The following is a 21127-nucleotide window of genomic DNA, read 5'->3' on the forward strand; positions in this document are numbered from 1 at the left end:
AAGATGAGCCAGCCTTGTTTCTAGGAAACCATTCACAAAATGTGTAATTGTACAAATATTTAGAAAGAGGTCATAATTCCATGGAGTCTCTGAAGGAAATGTGGAAGGACCACCAGAGAGCAGGCTGGGCTCACGGATAGTAGCCCAACAAGGCATGGGAGACAAGGTAACCAGAGGCAATTAAGCACAGCTGATGGTACTAATGACATATTCTCCTTCCCCTATAAGAGAGAGTATGGACCTAGCAGAGAGGGTGAAAACTATCTCTGGAAGATGGCCACCGAGACAGAGGAGCTATTCATGAAGAACCACTAAGACGGCTGACAATCCCGTGACTTTTGTTGTAGTTTAAAGATAATCGTATTGTGTTCCTGTTTGATCTGGGGAAGATGTATGTTTTTTCTTGGGAGATTTTCATTGATTATGTTGGAGTGTTTGTGTTGACCAAATGCTCTCAATAGAGAACTGTGTTCAACCAAGAGAACCTACTCCTGACTCATTTATTCCACCTTTCCGCTTTAGAGTGATGCCCAATTACTTGGTCCGCTCACAGAAACCACATGGAAAAAGTGGCAAGGAAGTTAGGTCCTACAACGGTCTCTGTACACTTCAGTATGAGATCCTAAACATAAAATGAGAGTGCATCCTTGTAGTTTTGTGGGATAATATATTCAAAATGATTGCCTTGGGGTAAATTGCCCATTAGCAAATGTAGCATATTGAAGAGTTTTCTTCTGTGTAATGCAAGACATTCTCGCTATGAGGTAATAACAGGGCCTGGCCTATGGTAAAAGTGTTTTAAAAAAGTACAAAGTCCTTGTTAGGTGCTAAGCCTGTGTTAAAATAGGATTAAAAGACTAAAAAGCATTTGTTTTCAGTTGCGTTTTGGAAATAAACATAGATATGGTTTTAAGAAGGTAGTGGTAATATGCCCTTCAGTACATGTGTAGGTGAGCCAAACTTACCCTGTCCGGTGACTAAACTTATTTGTGCCAAGAGACTTTTTTTTTAGGGGGGACAAGCTTGATTTTCAAAACTAATGTTTACATTAATTCTGATTTATTTCCGGGGATACACAACATCCTGAAATATGTAGATACTGTAAAAAATGGCACTTCTTACCTCACTCGCCCGACATGCATACAGTAGGTCTATATGCCACACACTGGCCAAGAGGGGCTCTGCCTAAACTCAGTTCAGTACCATTGATCCTAGACCACTAGGTTTACACCAAGAGCATAGGGAGCTCTGAATAGCAGTTTTACCATAGGCAGCACATGTTCTCTGAGAATGGGCTTGAGTGGAAATTCATGAAAGGAAAATCAGAGGCAGATAAAGGATCACAAGTGAATTTATTTCTCTCCCAATTTTAGCTTCCATCAACTAAGTTAGCCTTTGCTTAGCAAACACAGAGGGAGGATAACACAAACAAAAAAAGGTTTCAGTGCAGGTGGAGGGAAAGCATCTTGGCATCAACCTCAACTTAAATCATAATTTCCTCCAAGCAATACTTCTCTTAGCAAAACCTAGGCTTAGCTCTGCCACAGTTTCAAACTCAAATGTCTGCTTCAACAACTTAGTTTCCCTCTGACCTGCACTTTCCCATGGGTCTCATATCCTCTGTCCAGTGTCTGTTCTTTTGTCCATCTATATATTTTCTTTTTATTGGCCAATCTGAAATATGGCTTTTTCTTTGCAACTCTGCCTAGAAGGCCAGCATCCTGAAGTCGCCTCTTCACTGTTGACCTTCAGACTGGTGTTTTGTGGGTACTATTTAATAAAGCTGTCAGTTGAGGACTTGAGGCTACAATTGTCATTTATAACATTACCAATGTCTACACTGTATTTCTGATCCATTTGATGTTATTTTAATGGACTAAAATGTGCTTTTCTTTCAAAAACAAGGAAATGTCTAAGTGACCCCAAAGTTTTGAACGGTAGTGTACATACAAAACTTCCTCACTTTGGGATTATTTTTCATGTACAGATTTTGGGCAGAGTAAATCCTCTCGCATGGAACAACAGGGTGCTAATCACAGTTCTCAATTAATCAATTAGCAAGCACTAGATTAGGAGTACATGGGCTAAAACGTGCAAAGTAATCAAATGGCATTTGTCTCACCTGTGACATATACACAGCTAATTTCACTTAATTGGTCAGGGTAAGAAGATGACTCTGGCGCCAAATGCTCTCTGTCATTAAAACAACAAATGTGGGCCAAGGTTATTATACCATGTCCTTGAAATATTTTTCTGATGAAGGCCATTGATGGATCCAATATAATTTTAATATTTCAATAAATAAAGTACGTGTTTAATTGTGAACGAGATGCACATTTTCCTTCCTAATTTCCATTAAAAAGAACATATGCAAATGGTCAAGCTTTATGTAAAATAGATCAACAAGAAAGATATGTTGATACACACTACAGTACATCACCACAATAAATTAGGTCAAGGCAGCAACTTTAAGTTTAAACATCTGTCCAACTCTATTCCGAATCCGAGTGAGTTTCATCCCGTATATGATAGGGTTCACCAGAGGAGGCACAACAAGGAACTCCACCGCCATGATATTCCTCAGGGCCAGCAGGCTGGTGTTGCTGCCATAGCGAGCAAACATCACATCGAAGGTGAGGGATATGGTGAAGTTAGTGAGGGTGATCAGATGAGGCAGACAGGTCTGCATGAACTTCTTCCTCTCTGCCCGGGAACGCAAAGAGGCTTTGATGATGTTCACATAAGAAATCAGGATGAGTATCATTTGAGAGATGTGAGAAAAAGTGGCAATTAATCCGTAAAGGTTGTTCAGAGTGGTGTCAACACATGAGAGCTTCACGACGGCCCAGTTTGAGCAGTAGAGTTTATCGATGTCGAGGCCACAGAGGGGTAACCTAGCTGTTAGTCCCATCCCAATGCTACTTTCTAGCCATGAGAAAAGCCACGTAAGAAGAAGCAGTGTCCACACTTTTCGAGTAGTCATGATAGAGTGGTATTGTAACGGTTTACAGATGGCAACATACCTGTCATATGCCATCACTGTCAAGCTGGTGAATTCACAGAAAGCAAAGGAGTAGATTACCAATATCTGGGTCATGCACCCAGGGTATGTTATCACATGAGAGTCAAATAAAAGGTCATAAAGTATCTTTGGGTAGAAAGCTGAAGCACCATAGATACCATTAATACACAGATTACAGAGAAATAAATACATAGGTTCATGCAACATTTTCTCCAGAAAAATGGTAACGATCAGTATCAGATTTACAAAAATGGTGACAATGTATAGGATGAGAGTAAATGTGAAGTAGATGTGTTTGTTTGTCTGTGTCACGTTCAGTCCATGCAGCACAAACACTATCTGCTGGGAGGAGTTGAACTCTAATGTCATTGACAGCAGGCACACATGGCTAGTGTACACAGGACCTGAGAATGTTCAGTTTATCTTTAAAAAATATATATATTCTAACAGTAACTGACAACCATACAGCAGTCTGTCAGCCTCTCAACAATGATATCTCTCCTTTGAACAGTGTTGTTGGCATTCAGAGGTTGAACATTATTTTGATTGCAGAACAACCCTAAACCACCCAGCTTCAGCACCCACTTAGAGTACAGTAAAATGCGGTGAGCATACAGTCTGGCATTCAACATATATCACATTCTGGTGTGCATGAAGCATTATATATGTTTCTTAATCTTCACAAATCTTAATTTAACTAAGTTAAAAAACAAATATTGAACGGAATTAGATGATTAATCATACAAAGTAATTTCCAAGTCTTCAAAGTTCCCCTTGAAAGATAATTGATTATCATTCGTATGGTTGATCAATGATAAAAACAACAAATCAAGTTCTCCTTAAATTCTCCTTGAAGATGATCATTGGTATGGTCTGTGTATTTGTATGGTCTCTGTATCTCTCTTCTGAGGGCCAGAGCAGATCACCTCCACCTGAGCAGACCAGATCATACCTACAGTAGGTATGACACTTCTCCACTCTCCGCACCACTCCTTTAAGGGGCAGTATCTGAGTATCTCAACTGCCATAGCAACGTGTGAGATGTATGGAGTGATAGACAGGTGAACCCCTCAGACACACTGCTCACTCTGGAGGTTACCTTCCTAATGAGACCACGTCAATAAGATCGATTATGAGATGAGATATGAGATCAATTCCAAAACAGTATTTCGTTCATGTAGCAAGGTAATATTTTTCAAGATCATATTAACGCTTTCCAACAATTTCAATGTTTTCAAAGTAATGTTGTTCAAGTGTATTTGCCACTTTACTTCATTTTGAACAGAACTTGTTTAGAGCATGGCCAAACTCCTACAGATGTCGGATCGTAATTAGTTCTTTCTTGTCGAGGAGAATTTTCCTGCACATCAGGAAATAAAAATGAGCCTCATGATTTAGATAGATTCAGTGAAAACCCACAGTTCTCGTTTTCTCCATGTGGGGGTAGTCAACACAGCACCACATAGGTTACATTTGTACTTGTACTCATTAGCCTTTTCACGTGTGAGTTCCAAATATCTCTAACGGTTGCCCCAGCGTGAGTTTATTTATGAGCGTGATGCCAGAGTGCACTCACTGTTCCAAAATGTGATTGTTATGCAACAGGCCAGTTAACCTGTGCTGCCCTCAAACCAAGGCCTGCTGCCTGCTAATTACCTAGAGGCTATATTTCAACTGGCTCAATTTCAAATTATTTTCTAACAACAGTTTAAATTGAGGTGTGTTCCGCCATGTCATTAATTCACATATGAAGTAGATAATTTCACAGTTGTGGACAATTGATGTTTTTAGGCTTTACAAACTTCTCTCTTCATCGAGAGCCCAAGCACTTGTCCAGATCAAGTATGAAGACATAACGCATCTCTAGTCGGGCATTGCACAAACGTTTTCCGCCTGGTTCATTTTCTGGCTGGCGCCCGGATTGCCTTCATTGTTGTTTTCCTTAGCTACAAATAATAACTTTGGACATGCGTGCATTCCTATTAAAGTAAGTGCCATATTTTCTGTATATCTTGTCGTTTTTACTGTAGCATAACGTATGCATGTATGAAGCATAATTTATTTACTGTTTTATTCACGTTTTCAAACACTGGTGACAAATCATGCATTCTGATTCTTGCATAGATTGTAATGCACACATATGTGTGTAAAATACTTTTTTGAAGGTTTTGCTGATTATAATGAGCTAATGCTAACCTATTTGCCAGTTATGTGTGGCGCCATGTTTGTTGACATCATACAATGCATTCTGTTTGTCACGTAAGTGTCTGTCAGACCAAAGATGTTATAAAAAATGAGGTCAAGGGATAGTTCACTCGACTGACTTATGGTGCTTTCAAGACAACTGGGAACTCGGAAAAATACGAGGTCAAATCATGACGTCAGTGGTCTTCAGGTCTGAAAACCCTTCCAGGGGTTTTACTTTTATGTAGCGTATTAACTTCTCCTGTGTTTGCTCCTCATTTATTGATAAATCCTCCATCATAGTAATATTTCCTGCATCATATCCCCCACGATACCTTCCGCCATTTATACCCCCCTTGTAACGGCTGTCTTCCTCCTCCGACGACGACGAGGATCGGAGGACCAATGCACAGCGTGGTATGTGTTTGTGCTCTTTATTAAAACAAGCGAACACTGAAACAAAACAATAAACGACACGTGAAATAACTAACCGAAAGAGTTCCGTGTGGAACACACAGACACAGACACAGAAAATAAACACCCACGAAACACAAGTGTGAAAAGGCTACCTAAGTATGATTCTCAATCAGAGACAACTAATGACACCTGCCTCTGATTGAGAACCATGCCTGCGCACCGGGGACACCGTGCGCCTTACGGCATAACACGGTGCCTGCCCGGTCCACCTCTCTCCACGGTAAGCACGGGGAGTTGGCTCAGGTCTCCTACCTGACTTAGCCACACTCCCCGTGTGCCGCCCCAAGACATTTTTGGGGCTGCCTCTCAGGCTTCCAGCTGAACTGCCGTGCTGCCTCCTCATACCACCGCCTCTCGGCTTTCGCTGCCTCCAGCTCAGCCTTGGGGTGGGGATATTCTCCAGCCTATGCCCAGGCTCCCTTGCCGTCCAGAATCTCCTCCCATGACCAGGAGTCTTGAGATCGCTGCTGCTGCCCGTTACCACGCTGCTTGGTCTTTTGGTGGTGGGTGTTTCTGTAACGGCTGTCTTCCTCCTCCGACGACGAGGAGAGGACCAATGCACAGCGTGGTACGTGTTCATGCTCTTTATTATAACAAGCGAACACTGAAACAAAACAATAAACAACACGTGAAATAACTAACCGAAACAGTTCTGTGTGGAACACACAGACACAGAAAATAAACACCCACGAAACACAAGTGGGCAAAGGCTACCTAAGTATGATTCTCAATCAGAGACAACTAATGACACCTGCCTCTGATTGAGAACCATACCAGGCCAAACGCAAACACAACATAGAAAACGGAACATTGACAACCCACCCAACTCACGCCCTGACCATACTAAAACAAAGACAAATTAAAGGAACTAAGGTCAGAACGTGACACCCCTGGACTTGAAAACCTTCCCACAAATAAAAATAACCCCCCAAAATGGTTTCATCCCTGCTTAGCTTTCACACAGCGGTTAGGATAGGCAGTAGGCTTGTATTTAGTGTGAGGATCTGTGATGGGATAACATTTTATTTGCTTTGTGATTTGTCAGAAACGGTAAATGACTTGTCAAGTCATGTGCTCCGGATCTTCTATAAACTGTAACAAGTACATCGAAGATTTTTTATCGTGCTGAAAAATGGCCAAACTAAGTTCACATTTTTCAGGCAATGGGCATATCCATCTTTGACTTTGACTTTGTTTTATAGTGAATGGTATTCTGGAATTAGGGAGTTTTCGCTAGTCAAACATAAAGAAGCATGCCTGCCATCATAAAGAATTTAGCTGACACGCATATCTTTTCTAAACAATATTACATTTCTCCCTTGTGCTCCCCAGAGATGTTTAGTGCCAGTGTTCCACAACATCCCGCAAATGTGGAGACTTTGTTAGATTCAGTGCTCTGATGGGTAATTATGTTTCTATAATCAGCCAAACCTACTATACTACATGACCAAGTTATTCAAATTTCCAGCCCATAGACATCCCACTGGGCACAGATGTCAGTTCAACATCTAGATTTGGATTTACATTTGTTTGAGTTGTCAACTAACGTCAATTCAAAGTGAAATCAACAAACATTTCACAATATCATTGGATTTAGGTTAAAAGTTGGGTGAACAAATGACTAAATTCCCTTACGTTGATGTCTTTTTTCAAATCCAATCAGTTTTTCACGCTGATTCAACATCATCACATTTAATTTGGGGGTTGGAAACAATGTTGATTCAACCAGTTTTTGACCAGTGGGATGTAGCAAAGCCTGTAACAAGCCTTTAACAAAGCCTGTAACATTGAGCGAGTTGGAGAGGCTCACTGCCACTTTATACAACAGTTCTGTGAGAGCTTTGCAAGATTGTATGGAAAATGCTATTGCACAGCAAATATGCACCTCCATGGCCAATGTGTTCTGGACTATGGCCCAGTATATGTTTTTTTGCAGTGTTGCAGTACTCACGACCACATTTTGAGTGTCTTGATCTTGTCTCGTGTAAGATACATTTGTACTCGGGCTTGACTCTTTTTTGACAGTGAGGACTCTTATTTCTTCCTGAGACCAGCAGAGACCAGAGGACTGTATAAACTCGTAATTATCAGCTTCCGCTCAATAAGCGCATAAAACCGCTTCGTCAGGCCAAATGTATACTGTGCACTCCTTTTTTGAAACATGAATGCCTGAAGAGTCTTTATATCTATTGTAGACATGTTTGCTCAGTGCGAACCTACTGGACCTAAGCCTTCAGTGTGTGACAGGTTCATGATGCTGAAAGGACAGCAATGGTAATACCAGCACACTTATGTAGGAGAGTGCACTTTTTGTAAAACACAAAGGGCCAGTGTTGTAGTGGAGGCTATAGTATAAGCCATATACCCACTTCTTTCTCAGTGGGCATTGTGTATAGTCACTTCTTAATCCCCACTGATGCGTATCAAAGTAGTGTAGTGCAGTTATACGACTTATCAATTATGTAGTACAATAGTGAAATCATGCAGAAGTAGCATGCATTTCACAATTGAAAATTGTGAAATATATCCACATGCGTGCCACAGCCACACATATAGCCTATTTTCTGCATAATATCATCTGCAGACAGCAAGACCGCTCAGCTCTCAACTGGCTTTGGCATGGAGCAGCTCACAGGAGAATGTTGTCGCTAGCCGGTATGTAGTATGTAGCATATTCCCCAAGCACGGAATGATTGTGACTCTACAAACTTGTTGGATGCATTTGTTGTTTGTTTTGGTTGTGTTTCAGATTATTTTGTGCCGAATAGCAATTCATGGTAAATCATGTATTGTGACATTTTGCAGTGACTTTTAAATAAGAATAAAATATGTTTCAGTATACTTCTACATTCATGTGGATGCTATGATTATGGATAGTCCTGAAATAATCGTGAATAACAATTACACAAATATCATAACCCCCCCAAAAAAATAATGCTAAGCTCCCCTGTTATTTTAATGGTGAGAGGTTAGCATGTCTTGGGGGTATGATATTTGTCCGGCTGTAACTTTTTCACTCATCATTGTTCACAATTCATTCAGAACTATGGAACTTTGCATTGTGCAGTGAAACTGCTTGAGTTGTTTAAATACTATTTGACAGTCTGACTTTTTAGTTTGTCCTATTAAAGCCAACTTTATTTTCCACAGCCTTTGTTTTTTGTTCTTTGATTCATGTGTTTTATTACCTTTTGTTAGTTTTTTATCCTTAATTTTGTGTGAAAATACAGTTTGAAAATAAAAAATAATGTTAGAGTTTAAGTTTTATTTGATATTGGATCTTGAAACGATGGAACGACAATAGTTGTATGAATATAGATTCCAATAACTTAATAGTGTATTAGTCTTTAAGATATTAAAACATATATATTAACTAATTCCAAAGACTAAGCTACTGCACAGATTTGGAGAAAATTTATGCAGAACTGATCAGGATGAATGAGAACAATGGTCAAGGTGTTATTAAGAGCTATTAGCATGTGTGAAGATCCAGGTCCTTCCAAAGCTGAAGACTCAGACTGGTGAAATTCACAGAAATTCCAAACTCATGACTGTTGAAATCTGTTTTTAATGTGACTTGTCAATACTTGGCTTTTCCTTGCCAAAATGTACGCGTTTGAATCTCATCATGAACAACTTTAGCATTTTAGCTAATCAGCAACTTTGCAAATATTTTCTACTTTTTAGATATTTAGCATGTTAGATAACCCTAATCTTAACCCTTTAACCTAACTCCTAACCTTAACCCTAACTTCTAACCTAGCTAACATTAGCGAACTAGCTAACATTAGCCACATCAAATTATAATTAGAATTAAAATTTGTAACATATCATGCAATTTGTAATTCTTAGCGAACATACTAAATGGAGGGAAACAGACTTACTTTATCCAGGTTGTCCAGGTTGAATAGTGAGGTAGCCTACGGAATGGAATGCAATGTTGTAGAAAGAACGATTGTAAAGCAAGAAACACGCAAGAAGGCAGCTCATTAATTTTGTATCTATATATTATCGATAAAGAGGACATCTTAAAGGGAAACTTGCCCATCTACAGCACCATCCTAACATCCACATATGTGAAACGTTTGAATGTTTTCATAGTAAAAAAAAAGATAGGGGAAGGTAAGCGATTCCAATGGCATCATCGGTGTGCATTGTGTGATTTTGACCAATTGTGAGTAGGCATTTCTTGATGTTGGGATGAGGTAATTTAAACACATTTCTCTGTCTTCTAATGACATTAAAACAGTGCAGGTTTCTAGCGAACCGAAGGTTGCTAATCAACTGTAAAAATGTGTTCAATTAAGTGAAGTCTTAAGTCTTAACTGAATGAACAGAGACAAAATGCAATATCGTAGTTTATCAAAAATAGTTTGGGTATTGGCCTAGTCTCCAAGAAAAAAAAATCCTAACAAAAATACCCCCACTACAAACTTCAAATTATTATAATTTAGTACCACGTAAGAGTTCACACGAGATGCATTGTAGCTGCATGTAGCTTACACTATGCTACTTGAAATAATGCCCAATGGGCCTGCAGTCTAAGGGACAATGTAGCTAGTAGGTACTATATTGCGTACAATCACCTCTTCCAGCCGCCCTCTGGTGGCAATTCTAAATAATCATCTAAATAATAATATTGAAGTAGTTTGTATCATCTATCTACTTCCAATGTACTGTTCACAGGCCACATGGCAGTTGACGTCTTGACTGGCATAACACACCTATTGTCACGGTTTTCTTCCTGGGAAGGAGAGGTGGACCAAAGCGCAGCGTGGTTATAGTTCATGGTTCTTTAATAAGAAAACTCAAACATGAACACACTACAAAACAATAAACGTGAAAACTGAAACAGCACTATCTGGTGCAGTAAACACAAAGACAGGAAACAATCACCCACAAAATACCCCAAAAATATGGCTGCCTAAATATGGTTCCCAATCAGAGACAACAATAAACACCTGCCTCTGATTGAGAACCAATCTAGCCAACCATAGACTTACCTAGACACCTAATCTGAACACAACCCCATAAATCTACAAAAAAAAACCTAGACAAGACAAAACACATAAATCACCCATATCACACCCTGGCCTAACCAAAATAATAAAGAAAACAAAGATAACTAAGGCCAGGGCGTGACACCTAGCCATGGGCATCATGCTCCCCCAAAATGTTGTACGAGCACTGATGAGTTAAATGTGTATGTTTGAATTTCCCGTAGCATTAGTAAAATAAATGTACAAGTTAATACTTGTAATTACCTTAAAACATTGTCCTCAAAACCTCTGTATCTTCACTCACCATAGTACAAAGGCCTGACTCATATTAGGCTTAGGAATGACTGAAACACAATGTCCTTATATTTGCAACTTGACATACGGCCACTTATTTTAATATTGCAGTCATTACAAAGAAATAGGTAAAATTATGCCACCCTACTTATGGGGGTATATATATATATTGTATGTTGTATGAGATATAACAAAGTGTATACCACATAAAAACACAGACATTGGGACGCTAAGTAAAGACTTGAATGCCTGTCAATTATCCTCAGTTGTACATGCTGACCACACCGCCCACGTAGCTTGTGCGAGCATTGCAAAATAAATGTACACATATGCTATTCAATCATTTCATCACTTGATTCTATTTTGACGTGTGACATGCTGTAAGTCCTGCCTCTCCCATCTCCTCATTGGTTTTTAGGAGCTTAAACCCATGTGGGTGATTGAAAGATGAACTGAGGTCCATACTCCAGTCAAGTTGGTGCGGTTATGTACCGTCAAGTTGGTTGCCAATCGCCATATAATGTGCACAGTATAAGAAAACTGAAGGAGGAGGAGACATTTGGGAGTAGACATGCTGTCACACGAGTGAATGGAAAGAGAGCGGGTTGGAGGTCGGAAATGGCGGCAAGTAGTGCGGGCAAAATAGAAGAAATTGAGAAAAAGTTGGTGAAGCAACAGCTGTGCTGGAATGCGAACAATATGGGTGTCAGTTCTGACGGTATGGAGTGGGACGATGAGGGTCAAGTAGTGGAAAGACATAGGAAGGAGAGAGATCGTGATACAGAAACCAGTGGAGCGTCAATTAAAGAAAGCATAACAAGGGCCAAGGTAGGAAACAAGACTAAGGATGTGCTGGAGTGGAAAGTGGTGATGGTCTTTGATGAGACCACAAGGCCTCACTTACACCCTATCAGACTAACTAATGTCGCAGAGAAAGAGTTAGGTGAAGTGAAATTAGCTCTGTTCATTGGAAATGGTAGATTGTTAATATTCAATACTCCAATTTGCATACCGCCCAAACAGATCCACAGATGATGCAATCTCTATTGCACTCCACAACTGCCCTTTCCCACCTGGACAAAAGTGATGCCAGAATAACAACCTCTCCCTCAACGTTGTCAAGACAAAGGAGATGATTGTGGACTACAGGAAAAGGAGGACAGAGCACGTCCCCATTCTCATCGACGGGGCTGTAGTGGAGTTGGTTGAGAGCTTCAAGTTCACCAACAAACTAGAATGGTCCAAATGCACCAAGACAGTCGTGAAGAGGGCACGACAAAGCCTATTCCCCTCAGGAAACTAAAAGGAATTGGCATGGGTCCTCAGATCCTCAAAAGGCTCTACACCTGCAACATCGAGAGCATGGTTGCATCACTGCCTTGTACAGCAACTGCTCGGCCTCTGACCGCAAGGTGCGTATGGCCCAGTACGTATGGCCCAGTACATCACTGGGACCAAGCTGCCTGCCATACAGGACCTCTACACCAGACGGTGTCAGAGGAAGGCCCTAAACATTCTCAAATTGTCCAGCCACCCCAGTCATAGACTGTTCTCTCTACTTCCGGACGGCAAGTGGTAAGTGCCAAGTCTAGGACCAAAAGACCTCAACAGCTTTTACCAAAAGGCAAAAGACTCCTGAACAGGTAATCAAATGGCTACCCGGACTATTACTAATTGTCCGGCTACCCGGACAATTTCTCCCCCCCTCCCCCTTTTACGCTGCTGCTACACTCTGTTTATCATGTATGCATAGTCACTTTAACCATACCTACATGTACACACTATCTCATTTAGCCCGACTAACCAGTGCCTGTATATAGCCTCGCTACTGTTATTTTTCCCTCTTTTTACTGTTGTTTTTATTTCTATACTTATCTATTGTTCACCTAATATCTATTTTTTACTTAAAAATTGCACTGTTGGTTAGAGCCTGTAAGTAAGCATTTCACTGTAAGGTCTACAGCTGTTGTATTCGAAGCACATGACAAATAATTGTATTTACTGTATTTTGCCATCAGTCTTCACAAAACAGGTCATTAGTCCACTGTATCTTTCAATTCCCTTGACAACTATTTAGCAACCTGTGAGACCAGGGAAGCTGAAACAAAAACAGAGGTAGCCCATGATTGCTGTCTCTCGTTAGACCAATTGAAGGGTTAGTCCCAGAGAGGTACAAAATGTTATTAGGCTTAATGTTTTCCCTTCAGACTGGTCTGATATGAATGATGCAACCATATCAAACTGGGCCTAACAAGATGTTTGCTGCACCAGAAAGGTACTCTAAACACATTGTTGCTCATATTATGTTGACCTGTGACCTGAGAGTGGAAATCCTGATATGGTCAAGATTATGTAAAATGATTTTCACTCTCCAGTCTTGATCTGCTAAGAGAATAGAAAATACAGACAGTTTAGTTGCTAAGGATCCTAGATTCTAAAAGCCACTTCTGTAGACAAACATACAGGTTTGGTTGCATACGCATTTCCCATTGATGAGAGGAGAGGTCCCTGATGCATTCAAATTATATTTATTACTCACAATTATCGATTGTTTGTCACAGATTCCTGGTGGGTATTTGTAAAAAAATATATATAATACACATATGGTTTAATTAATAATAATAATATAGTGAGAGTGTCAAGGACAGGGTCTGCCATGGCAACCCCGGAGCAATTACACATTACAAGTGATATTAATCAGGGGCGTTTCTAGGATTCAAAAGACATTGTGGGCTCATTCTAAAGCCAGTAGGGAGGTTTTGGGGGAATTTTGGATGATTTTTAAAATATGTATAATGTATTAAACTGGATACATTTTGAGTGAGTAATTTAGTCAAATGTACTACAATTCAAATACTTTTTTTGCGTTATTGGTTTTTTGACAATGAGTGTCTACACAATGCAAGACAAACTTAGTGTTATTCCAATCGACATGAATGTGGTGTCATATTAAAGAAGATGTTGTGCTCTTTAAAACTTAGTTAACTTGTAATTGTCATTTGGTCTTTGTTTTTTTAGCTGTTTGCTTGTATTGTGTGAGAAAATTAGCTTTATCTTGAAAATTCTCAGTAATCTACAGCAGTATTCTAGAATTACATTTGGATATACAGTGGCAAGAAAAAGTATGTGAACCCTTTGGAATTACCTGGATTTTTGCATAAATTGGTCTTAAAATGTTATCTGATCTTCATCTAAGTCACAACAATAGACAAACACAGTCTGCTTAAACTAATAACACACAAATATGTTTTCATGTCTTTATTGAACACACTGTGTAAACATTCACAGTGCAGGGTGTAAAAAGTTATGTGAACCCTTGGCTTTAAAAACTGGTTGACCCTCCTTTGGCAGCAATAACCTCAACCAAACGTTTTCTGTAGTTGAAGATCAGACCTGCACAACGGTCAGGAGGAATTTTGGACCATTCCTCTTTACAAAACTGTTTCAGTTCAGCATTATTCTTGGGATGTCTCGTGTGAACTGTTCTCTTGAGGTCATGCCACAGCATCTCAACTGGGTTGAGGTCAGGGCCCTGACTGGGCCACTCCAGAAGGCATATTTTCTTCTGTTGAAGCCATTCTGTTGTTGATTTACTTCTGTGTTTTGGGTCGTTGTCCTGTTGCATCACCCAACTTCTGTTGATCTTCAATTGGGGGACAGATAGCCTTACATTCTCCTGCAAAATGTTTTGATAAACTTGGGAATACATATTTTTCCATCGATCGTAGCAAGCTGTCCAAGCCCTGAGGCCCCAAACTATGATGCTCCCTCCACCAGACTTTACAGTTGGGATGAGGTTTTGATGTTGTTGTGCTATGCCTGTTTTTCTCCACAGATAGTGTTGTGTGTTCCTTCCAAACAATTCAACTTTAGTTTCATCTGTCCACAGAATATTTTGCCAGTAGCGCTGTGAAACATCCAGCTGCTCTTTTGCGAACTTCAGACGTGCAGCAATGTTTTTTTTAGACAGCCGTGGCTTCTTCCGTGGTGTCCTTCCATGAACACCATTCATGTTTAGTGTTTTACCTATTTTAGACTCGTCAACAGAGATGTTAGCATGTTACAGAGTTTCCTGTAAGTCTTTAGCTGACACCCTAGGATTCTTCTTAACCTCATTGAGCATTCTGGACTGTGCTCTTGCAGTCATCTTTGCAGGACAGCCACTCGTAGGGAGAGTACTGTAGCAACAGTGCTGAACTTTCTCCATTTATAGACAATTTGTCTTATCGTGGACTGATGAACATCAAGGCTTCTAGAGACACTTTTGTAACCCTTTCCAGCTTTTTGTGAGTCAACAATTCTCATTCTTAGGCCTTCTGAGATCTCTTTTTTGTTTGAGGCATGGTTCACATCAGGCAATGCTTCTTGTGAGTAGCAAACTCACATCTTGGGAGTGTTTTTTATGTTGCAAGGCAGCTCTAACCAACATCTCCAATCTCGTTTCATTGATTGGACTCCAGGTTAGCTTACTAATGATTGCAATTAGCTTTTGGAGAAGTCATTAGCCTAGGGGTTCACGTACTTTTTACAAACTACAATGTGAATGTTTAAATTATGCATTCAATGTAAACAAGAAAAATACAATAATTGGTGTGTTATTAGTTTCAGCACATTGTTTGTCTATTGTTGTGATCAGATCAAATTTTATGGCCAATTTATGCAGAAATCCAGGTACTTTTTCTTGCCAATGTAAAGGGTAAAGCAACAAACCATTGAAGTAGAATCACCCTAGGTATGACAAATTACACAAGTCTCCTAATAGTCATTTAATACATTGTATGGACATCATAAAAATATCTGCTTAGATTGTTAAGGTGTGGTAACCAGAATGAATGTGTTTAGTTACCTATTTTTGTCATCTTTAGATTTCTTTGGGACCAAACTGCCATGTACCGTCTACCATACAACCACAAAGTGCTATGGCGTCCACTCATAAGAAAGGAAATGTAATGGTGTTTTGCCTGAATGTCACGTGCCATTAACTTTGTCACCAATTTACTGCCTACGTCAACCAAGATGGCTGAAAGAACCACGTGGTTGGGAAACACACCCACCATTGGACACCTCGTGGCTACGCCTACATTTAGGTTCACAGCTTGGGAAACCCATCCAAGCTGAAACCACAAGGGGGACTGTCACACACCCTCCAGGCAAAGATACACAGTTCACCCATAAATGGTGTGAAGGGGGGTCAGCCATTCCTGTCACTAAGTGGCTTTCCAGACACCCCTATCACTCAGCTGTTCCTCCACTTTTTACTACACTGGGTGTCCCCTGAAGGAGGTCAGGAGACAAATAACAGCCACTTTCTTCAGATCACCAGACCATCCACATGATTCACACACATTTCTGGGGGTGCCACAGATGTGGATTCTTAGAAAAGGGAGGAGAGGCAGGCTATGATATTCTTTGTGGAAAGAGGGAGAAGTGGTGCCAATTGCGCCACTGACATTTAAACACTTTCCTTAACAACGTATCAAACTGAAGTACTCATAACTTGAAGAATAATGTGATATTTCTTCAGATTTTTCTACTTCCTTAAATAGGTGTATAATGTGTATTTGCTGTAACATGTTATGTATGCATTTTATGGAAGCCATTTTTAGAACCTACTGTAGAGGCTACATATTTCATCCTAAGGACTGTTGACCTGTTTTCTGTACAGTAGGAAGACACTGTGGACACGAGGACATTTCCGATTTATCTCAAAAGCCAGAAATGTACTGAATTGTCAGAGTCAACTGGGTGGTCCCGTGACTTCCTGTCTGGATTATCAGCCCGCCCCCTGCGAGTATCCCTATAATTACAGAGCTTGCTGACAGACTGGCTTGATCAAGTTTCTTTGTGGTGAGGCCAAACCAGTTGAATGTAATGATCTACATTCTCCTTGGAAACCAAACACCTACCGAAAAGACTTATCCTACTCAGACAGAAGCATGCAGTGATCATGCGGAACACACTGTTTGCTTTTTCAAGATTGTCTGAGTTCACCATAAACCCCAGCTGGGAACAGAAGAGTAATTCAGAAAGAAAGACAAAAATGGGTACAGTTGAAGTTGGAGGTTTACAGAGAGAGACTCTGGCGGATCCGGACTGTAACCCGTCGTGGTAAGTTCTGGACTGCGACCCGTCGTGGTAGACTACGGACTGCAACCCGTCATCGTAGGTTCCGGACTGTAGGAGGTTCCGGTCTGCGGCCCGTCGTAGGAGGTTCCGGTCTACGGCCCGTCGTAGGAGGTTCCGGTCTGCGGCCTGTCGTAGGAGGTTCCGGTCTGTAGACTGTTGCCGGACACTCTGGGCTGGGTACTGTTGCTGGACGCTCTGGACTGGGTACTGTTGCCGGACGCTCTGGACTGGGTACTGTTTCCGGACGCTCTGGACTGGGTACTGTAGCCGGATGCTCTGGACTGGGTACTGTAGCCGGGCGCTCTGGGCTGGGTACTGTAGCCAGACGCTCTGGGCTGGGTACTGTTGCCGGACGCTCTGGACTGGGTACTGTTGCCGGACGCTCTGGACTGACGAGGCGCACTGTAGGCCTGGTGCGTGGTGCCGGCACTTATAGTACTGGGCCGAGGACACACACCTCAGGGCGAGTGCGGGGAGGAGGAACAGGGTGTACTGGACTGCCGAGGCGCACTATAGGCCTGGTGCGTGGTGCTGGCACTGGTGGTACTGGGCTGGGGACACGCACCTCAGGGCGAGTGCGAGGAGCAGGAACAGGGAGTACTGGACCCTGGAGGCGCACTGGTGGCCTGATGCGTGGTGTTGGCACTGGTGGTACTGGATTGACCGGACCGTGAAGACGCACTGGAGGTCTCGAGCTAATGGCCTGCACAACCCGTCCTGGCTGGATGGTGACTCTAGCCCGGCACGTGCGGGGTGCAGGCACCGGACGCACTGGGCTGTGCAGACATATGGGAGACACAGTGTGCAATGCCGGCGTAATATATCCTGGCCCGAGGAGACACACTGGCTATCTGGAGAGCAGGGCTGGCACAATCTGCCCTGGCTGGATCCTCACCCTAGCCCGGCAGATGCGGGGAGCTGGGATGTAGCGCACCGGCTAAGCACCCGCCTGACCAGTACGGCGCCCGCCACGGTAAGCACGAGGAGTTGGCTCAGGTCTCCTACCTGACTTAGCCAAACTTCTCGTGTGCTCCCCCCCAAAAAAATCCTGGGGCTGCCTCTCGGGCTTCCATGCTAGCCTTGTACCCATATACCTTCGCTGTTCCTCCTGTGCTCTCTCCACCTGCTTCCATGGCAGGGTCTTGTCCCCTGCCATTACCTCCTCCCAGGTCCAGGATGTTTTACCGTCCAGTATTTTGCGCAGCGTGATTAGAATACATGTTATATATTTTAATAAAGACGGACACTAAACAAACTACAAAAACAACAAAACGAACGTGAAGCTATACCATAAATGTGCATACACTGGCAACTAGACAGACAATAACCCACGAAATACCCAAAGAAGATGGCTGCCTAAATATGGTTCCCAATTTCCCAATTTCCCAATATGGTTCCCAACAATACACACCTGCCTCTAATTGAGAACCAATCTAGGTAACCATAGACATATATAAACACCTAGATAGTAAACAACCCCAAAAACCTACAAAACCCCTAGAGAGTAGAAAAAACACATACATCACCCATGTCACACCCTGACCTAACCAAAACAATAAAGAAAACAAAGAATACTCAGGTCAGGGCATGACAGTACCCCCCCACAAAGGTGCGGACTCTGACCGCAAAACCTAATCTAAAGGGGAGGGTCAGGGTACACTTTAGCCAAATACATTTAAATTCAGTTTTTCACAATTCCTGACATTTAAGTAAAAATTCCCTGTCTTAGGTCAGTTAGGATCACCACTTTATTTTAAGAATGTGAAATGCCAGAATTATAGTAGAGAGAATGATTTGTTTCAGCTTTAATTTCTTTCATCACATTCCCAGTGGGTTACAAGTTTAGATACACTCAATTAGTATTTGGTAGTATTGCCTTTAAATTGTTTAACTTGGGTCAAACGTTTCGGGTAGCCGTCCACAAGCTTCCCACAATAAGTTGGGTGAATTTTGGCCCGTTTCTCCTGACAGAGCTGGTGTAACCGAGTCAGGTTTGTAGGCCTCCTAGCTCGCACATGCTTTTTCAGTTCTGCCCACAAATGTCCTATAGGATTGAGGTCAGGGCTTTGTGATGGCCACTCCAATACCTTGACTTTGTTGTCCTTAAGGTATTTTGCCACAACATTGGAAGAATGCTTGGGGGCATTGTCCATTTGGAAGACCCATTTGCGACCAAGCTTTAACTTGTCTTAACTGATGTCTTAAGATGTTGCTGTCAAGGGGTGAGTGTAGCTGGTGCATGAAAGTCAGGGGCAGGAGAGCAGGGATGTGTGGACGGAGCACTTTACTTTACAGAATGCAACCGCGTCACAAAACAAATGCCCAACGAACAAGTGAGGCAGCACAAAGTACGAAAATAATGGGGAATCAGGGTGTGGGAAAACCAGGTGTGTGGGAAAACAAATGGAAAATGAAAGGTGGATCGGCTATGGCTAGAAGACATCGACATCGACCGCCAAACGCCGCCCGAACAAGGAGAGGAACTGACTTCGGCGAAAGTCGTGACAGTTGCTTAAATATATCCACCAAATATTCTCCCTCATGATGCCATCTATTTTGTGAAGTGCACCAGTCCCTCCTGCAGCAAAACACCCCCTGTGCTTCATGGTTGGGATGGTGTTCTTCAGCTTGCAAGCTTCCCCCTTTTTTCTCCAAACATAACGATGGTCATTATTGCCAAACAGTTCTATTTTTGTTTCATCAGACCAGAGGACATTTCTCCAAAAAGTACGATCTTGTCCCCATGTGCAGTTGCAAACTATTGTCTGTGTAACGGATCTCGTCCTCCTGTTCTGAGGAGGAGTGGCGAGAAGGATCGGAGGACCAATTTGCAGCGTGGTGAGTGTTCATGATGTAATATTTAATAAATCAAACTGAACAGAACACTGGAACAAAACAATAAACGTGAATAAACAAAAACCGAAACAGTCCTGTCTAGTGACATACACAAAGACAGAAAATAAACACCCACGAAACAGAGGTGGAAAAAGGCTACCTAAGTATGATTCTCATTCAGAGACAACTAACAACACCTGCCTCTAATTGAGAACCATACTAGGCCGAACACAGGAACCAACATAGAAAAACAAATAGACTGCCCACCCCAACTCACGCTCTGACCATACTAAAACAAAGACAAAACAAAGGAACTAAGGTCAGAACGTGACAGTCTGTCTTTTTTATGGCGGTTTTGGAGCAGTGGCTTCTTCCTTGCTGAGCGACTTTTCAGGTTATGTTTATATAGGACTTGTTTAACTTTGGATATAGATACATTTGTACCTGTTTCCTCAAGCATCTTCACAAGGTTCTTTGCTGTTGTTCTGGGATTGATTTGCACCCTTCGCACCAAAGTACATTAATTTCTAGGAGACCGAACGAGTCTCCTTCCTGAACGGTATGACGGCTGCGTGGTCCCATTGTGTTTATACTTGCGTACTATTGTTTGTACAGATGAATGTGGTACCTTCAGGCATTTGGAAATTGCTCCCAAGGATGAACCAGACTTGTGGAGGTCTACAATTTTTCCCAGAGGGTTGATTTCTTTTGATTTTCCAATGATGTTCAGCAAAGAGGCACTGAGTTTGAAGGTAGGCCTTGAAAAACATCCACAGGTACACCTTCAATTGACTCAACTGATGTCAAATAGCCTATGAGAAGATTATAAAGCCATGACATAATTTTCTGGAATTTTCCAAGCTGTTTAAAGGCACAGTCATCTTCGTGTATGTAAACTTATGACCCCCTGGAATTGTGATACAGTGAATTATAAGTGATATAATCTGTCTGTAAACAATTGTTGGAAAAATGACTTGCGTCATTCACAAAGTAGAAGTCCTAACCGACTTGCCAAAACTATAGTTTGTTAACTAGACATTTGTGCAGTGGTTGAAAAACAAGTTTTAGTGACTCCAACCTAAGTGTATGTAAACTTCCGACTTCATCTTTACAGGGGGGTACCGGTACAGAATCAATGTGTGGGGACACCGGTTAGTCGAGGTAATTGAGGTAATACGTACATGTAAGT

General features: G+C 41.6%; 1 protein-coding gene across 1 annotated transcript; it reads right to left on the reverse strand.

Annotated features, from left to right (window-relative positions):
• Positions 1 to 2449: 2449 nt before the first annotated feature.
• LOC112267399 (olfactory receptor 4S1-like) lies at positions 2450 to 3391 on the reverse strand. Its single transcript, XM_024445671.1, has one exon. It carries the CDS (start codon positions 3389 to 3391, stop codon positions 2450 to 2452), a length of 942 nt encoding a protein of 313 aa, XP_024301439.1.
• Between the last annotated feature and the right edge of the window lie 17736 nt (positions 3392 to 21127).

This window comes from Oncorhynchus tshawytscha, linkage group LG14 (assembly GCF_018296145.1).
Source record: "Oncorhynchus tshawytscha isolate Ot180627B linkage group LG14, Otsh_v2.0, whole genome shotgun sequence".
Lineage (NCBI taxonomy): Eukaryota > Metazoa > Chordata > Actinopteri > Salmoniformes > Salmonidae > Oncorhynchus > Oncorhynchus tshawytscha.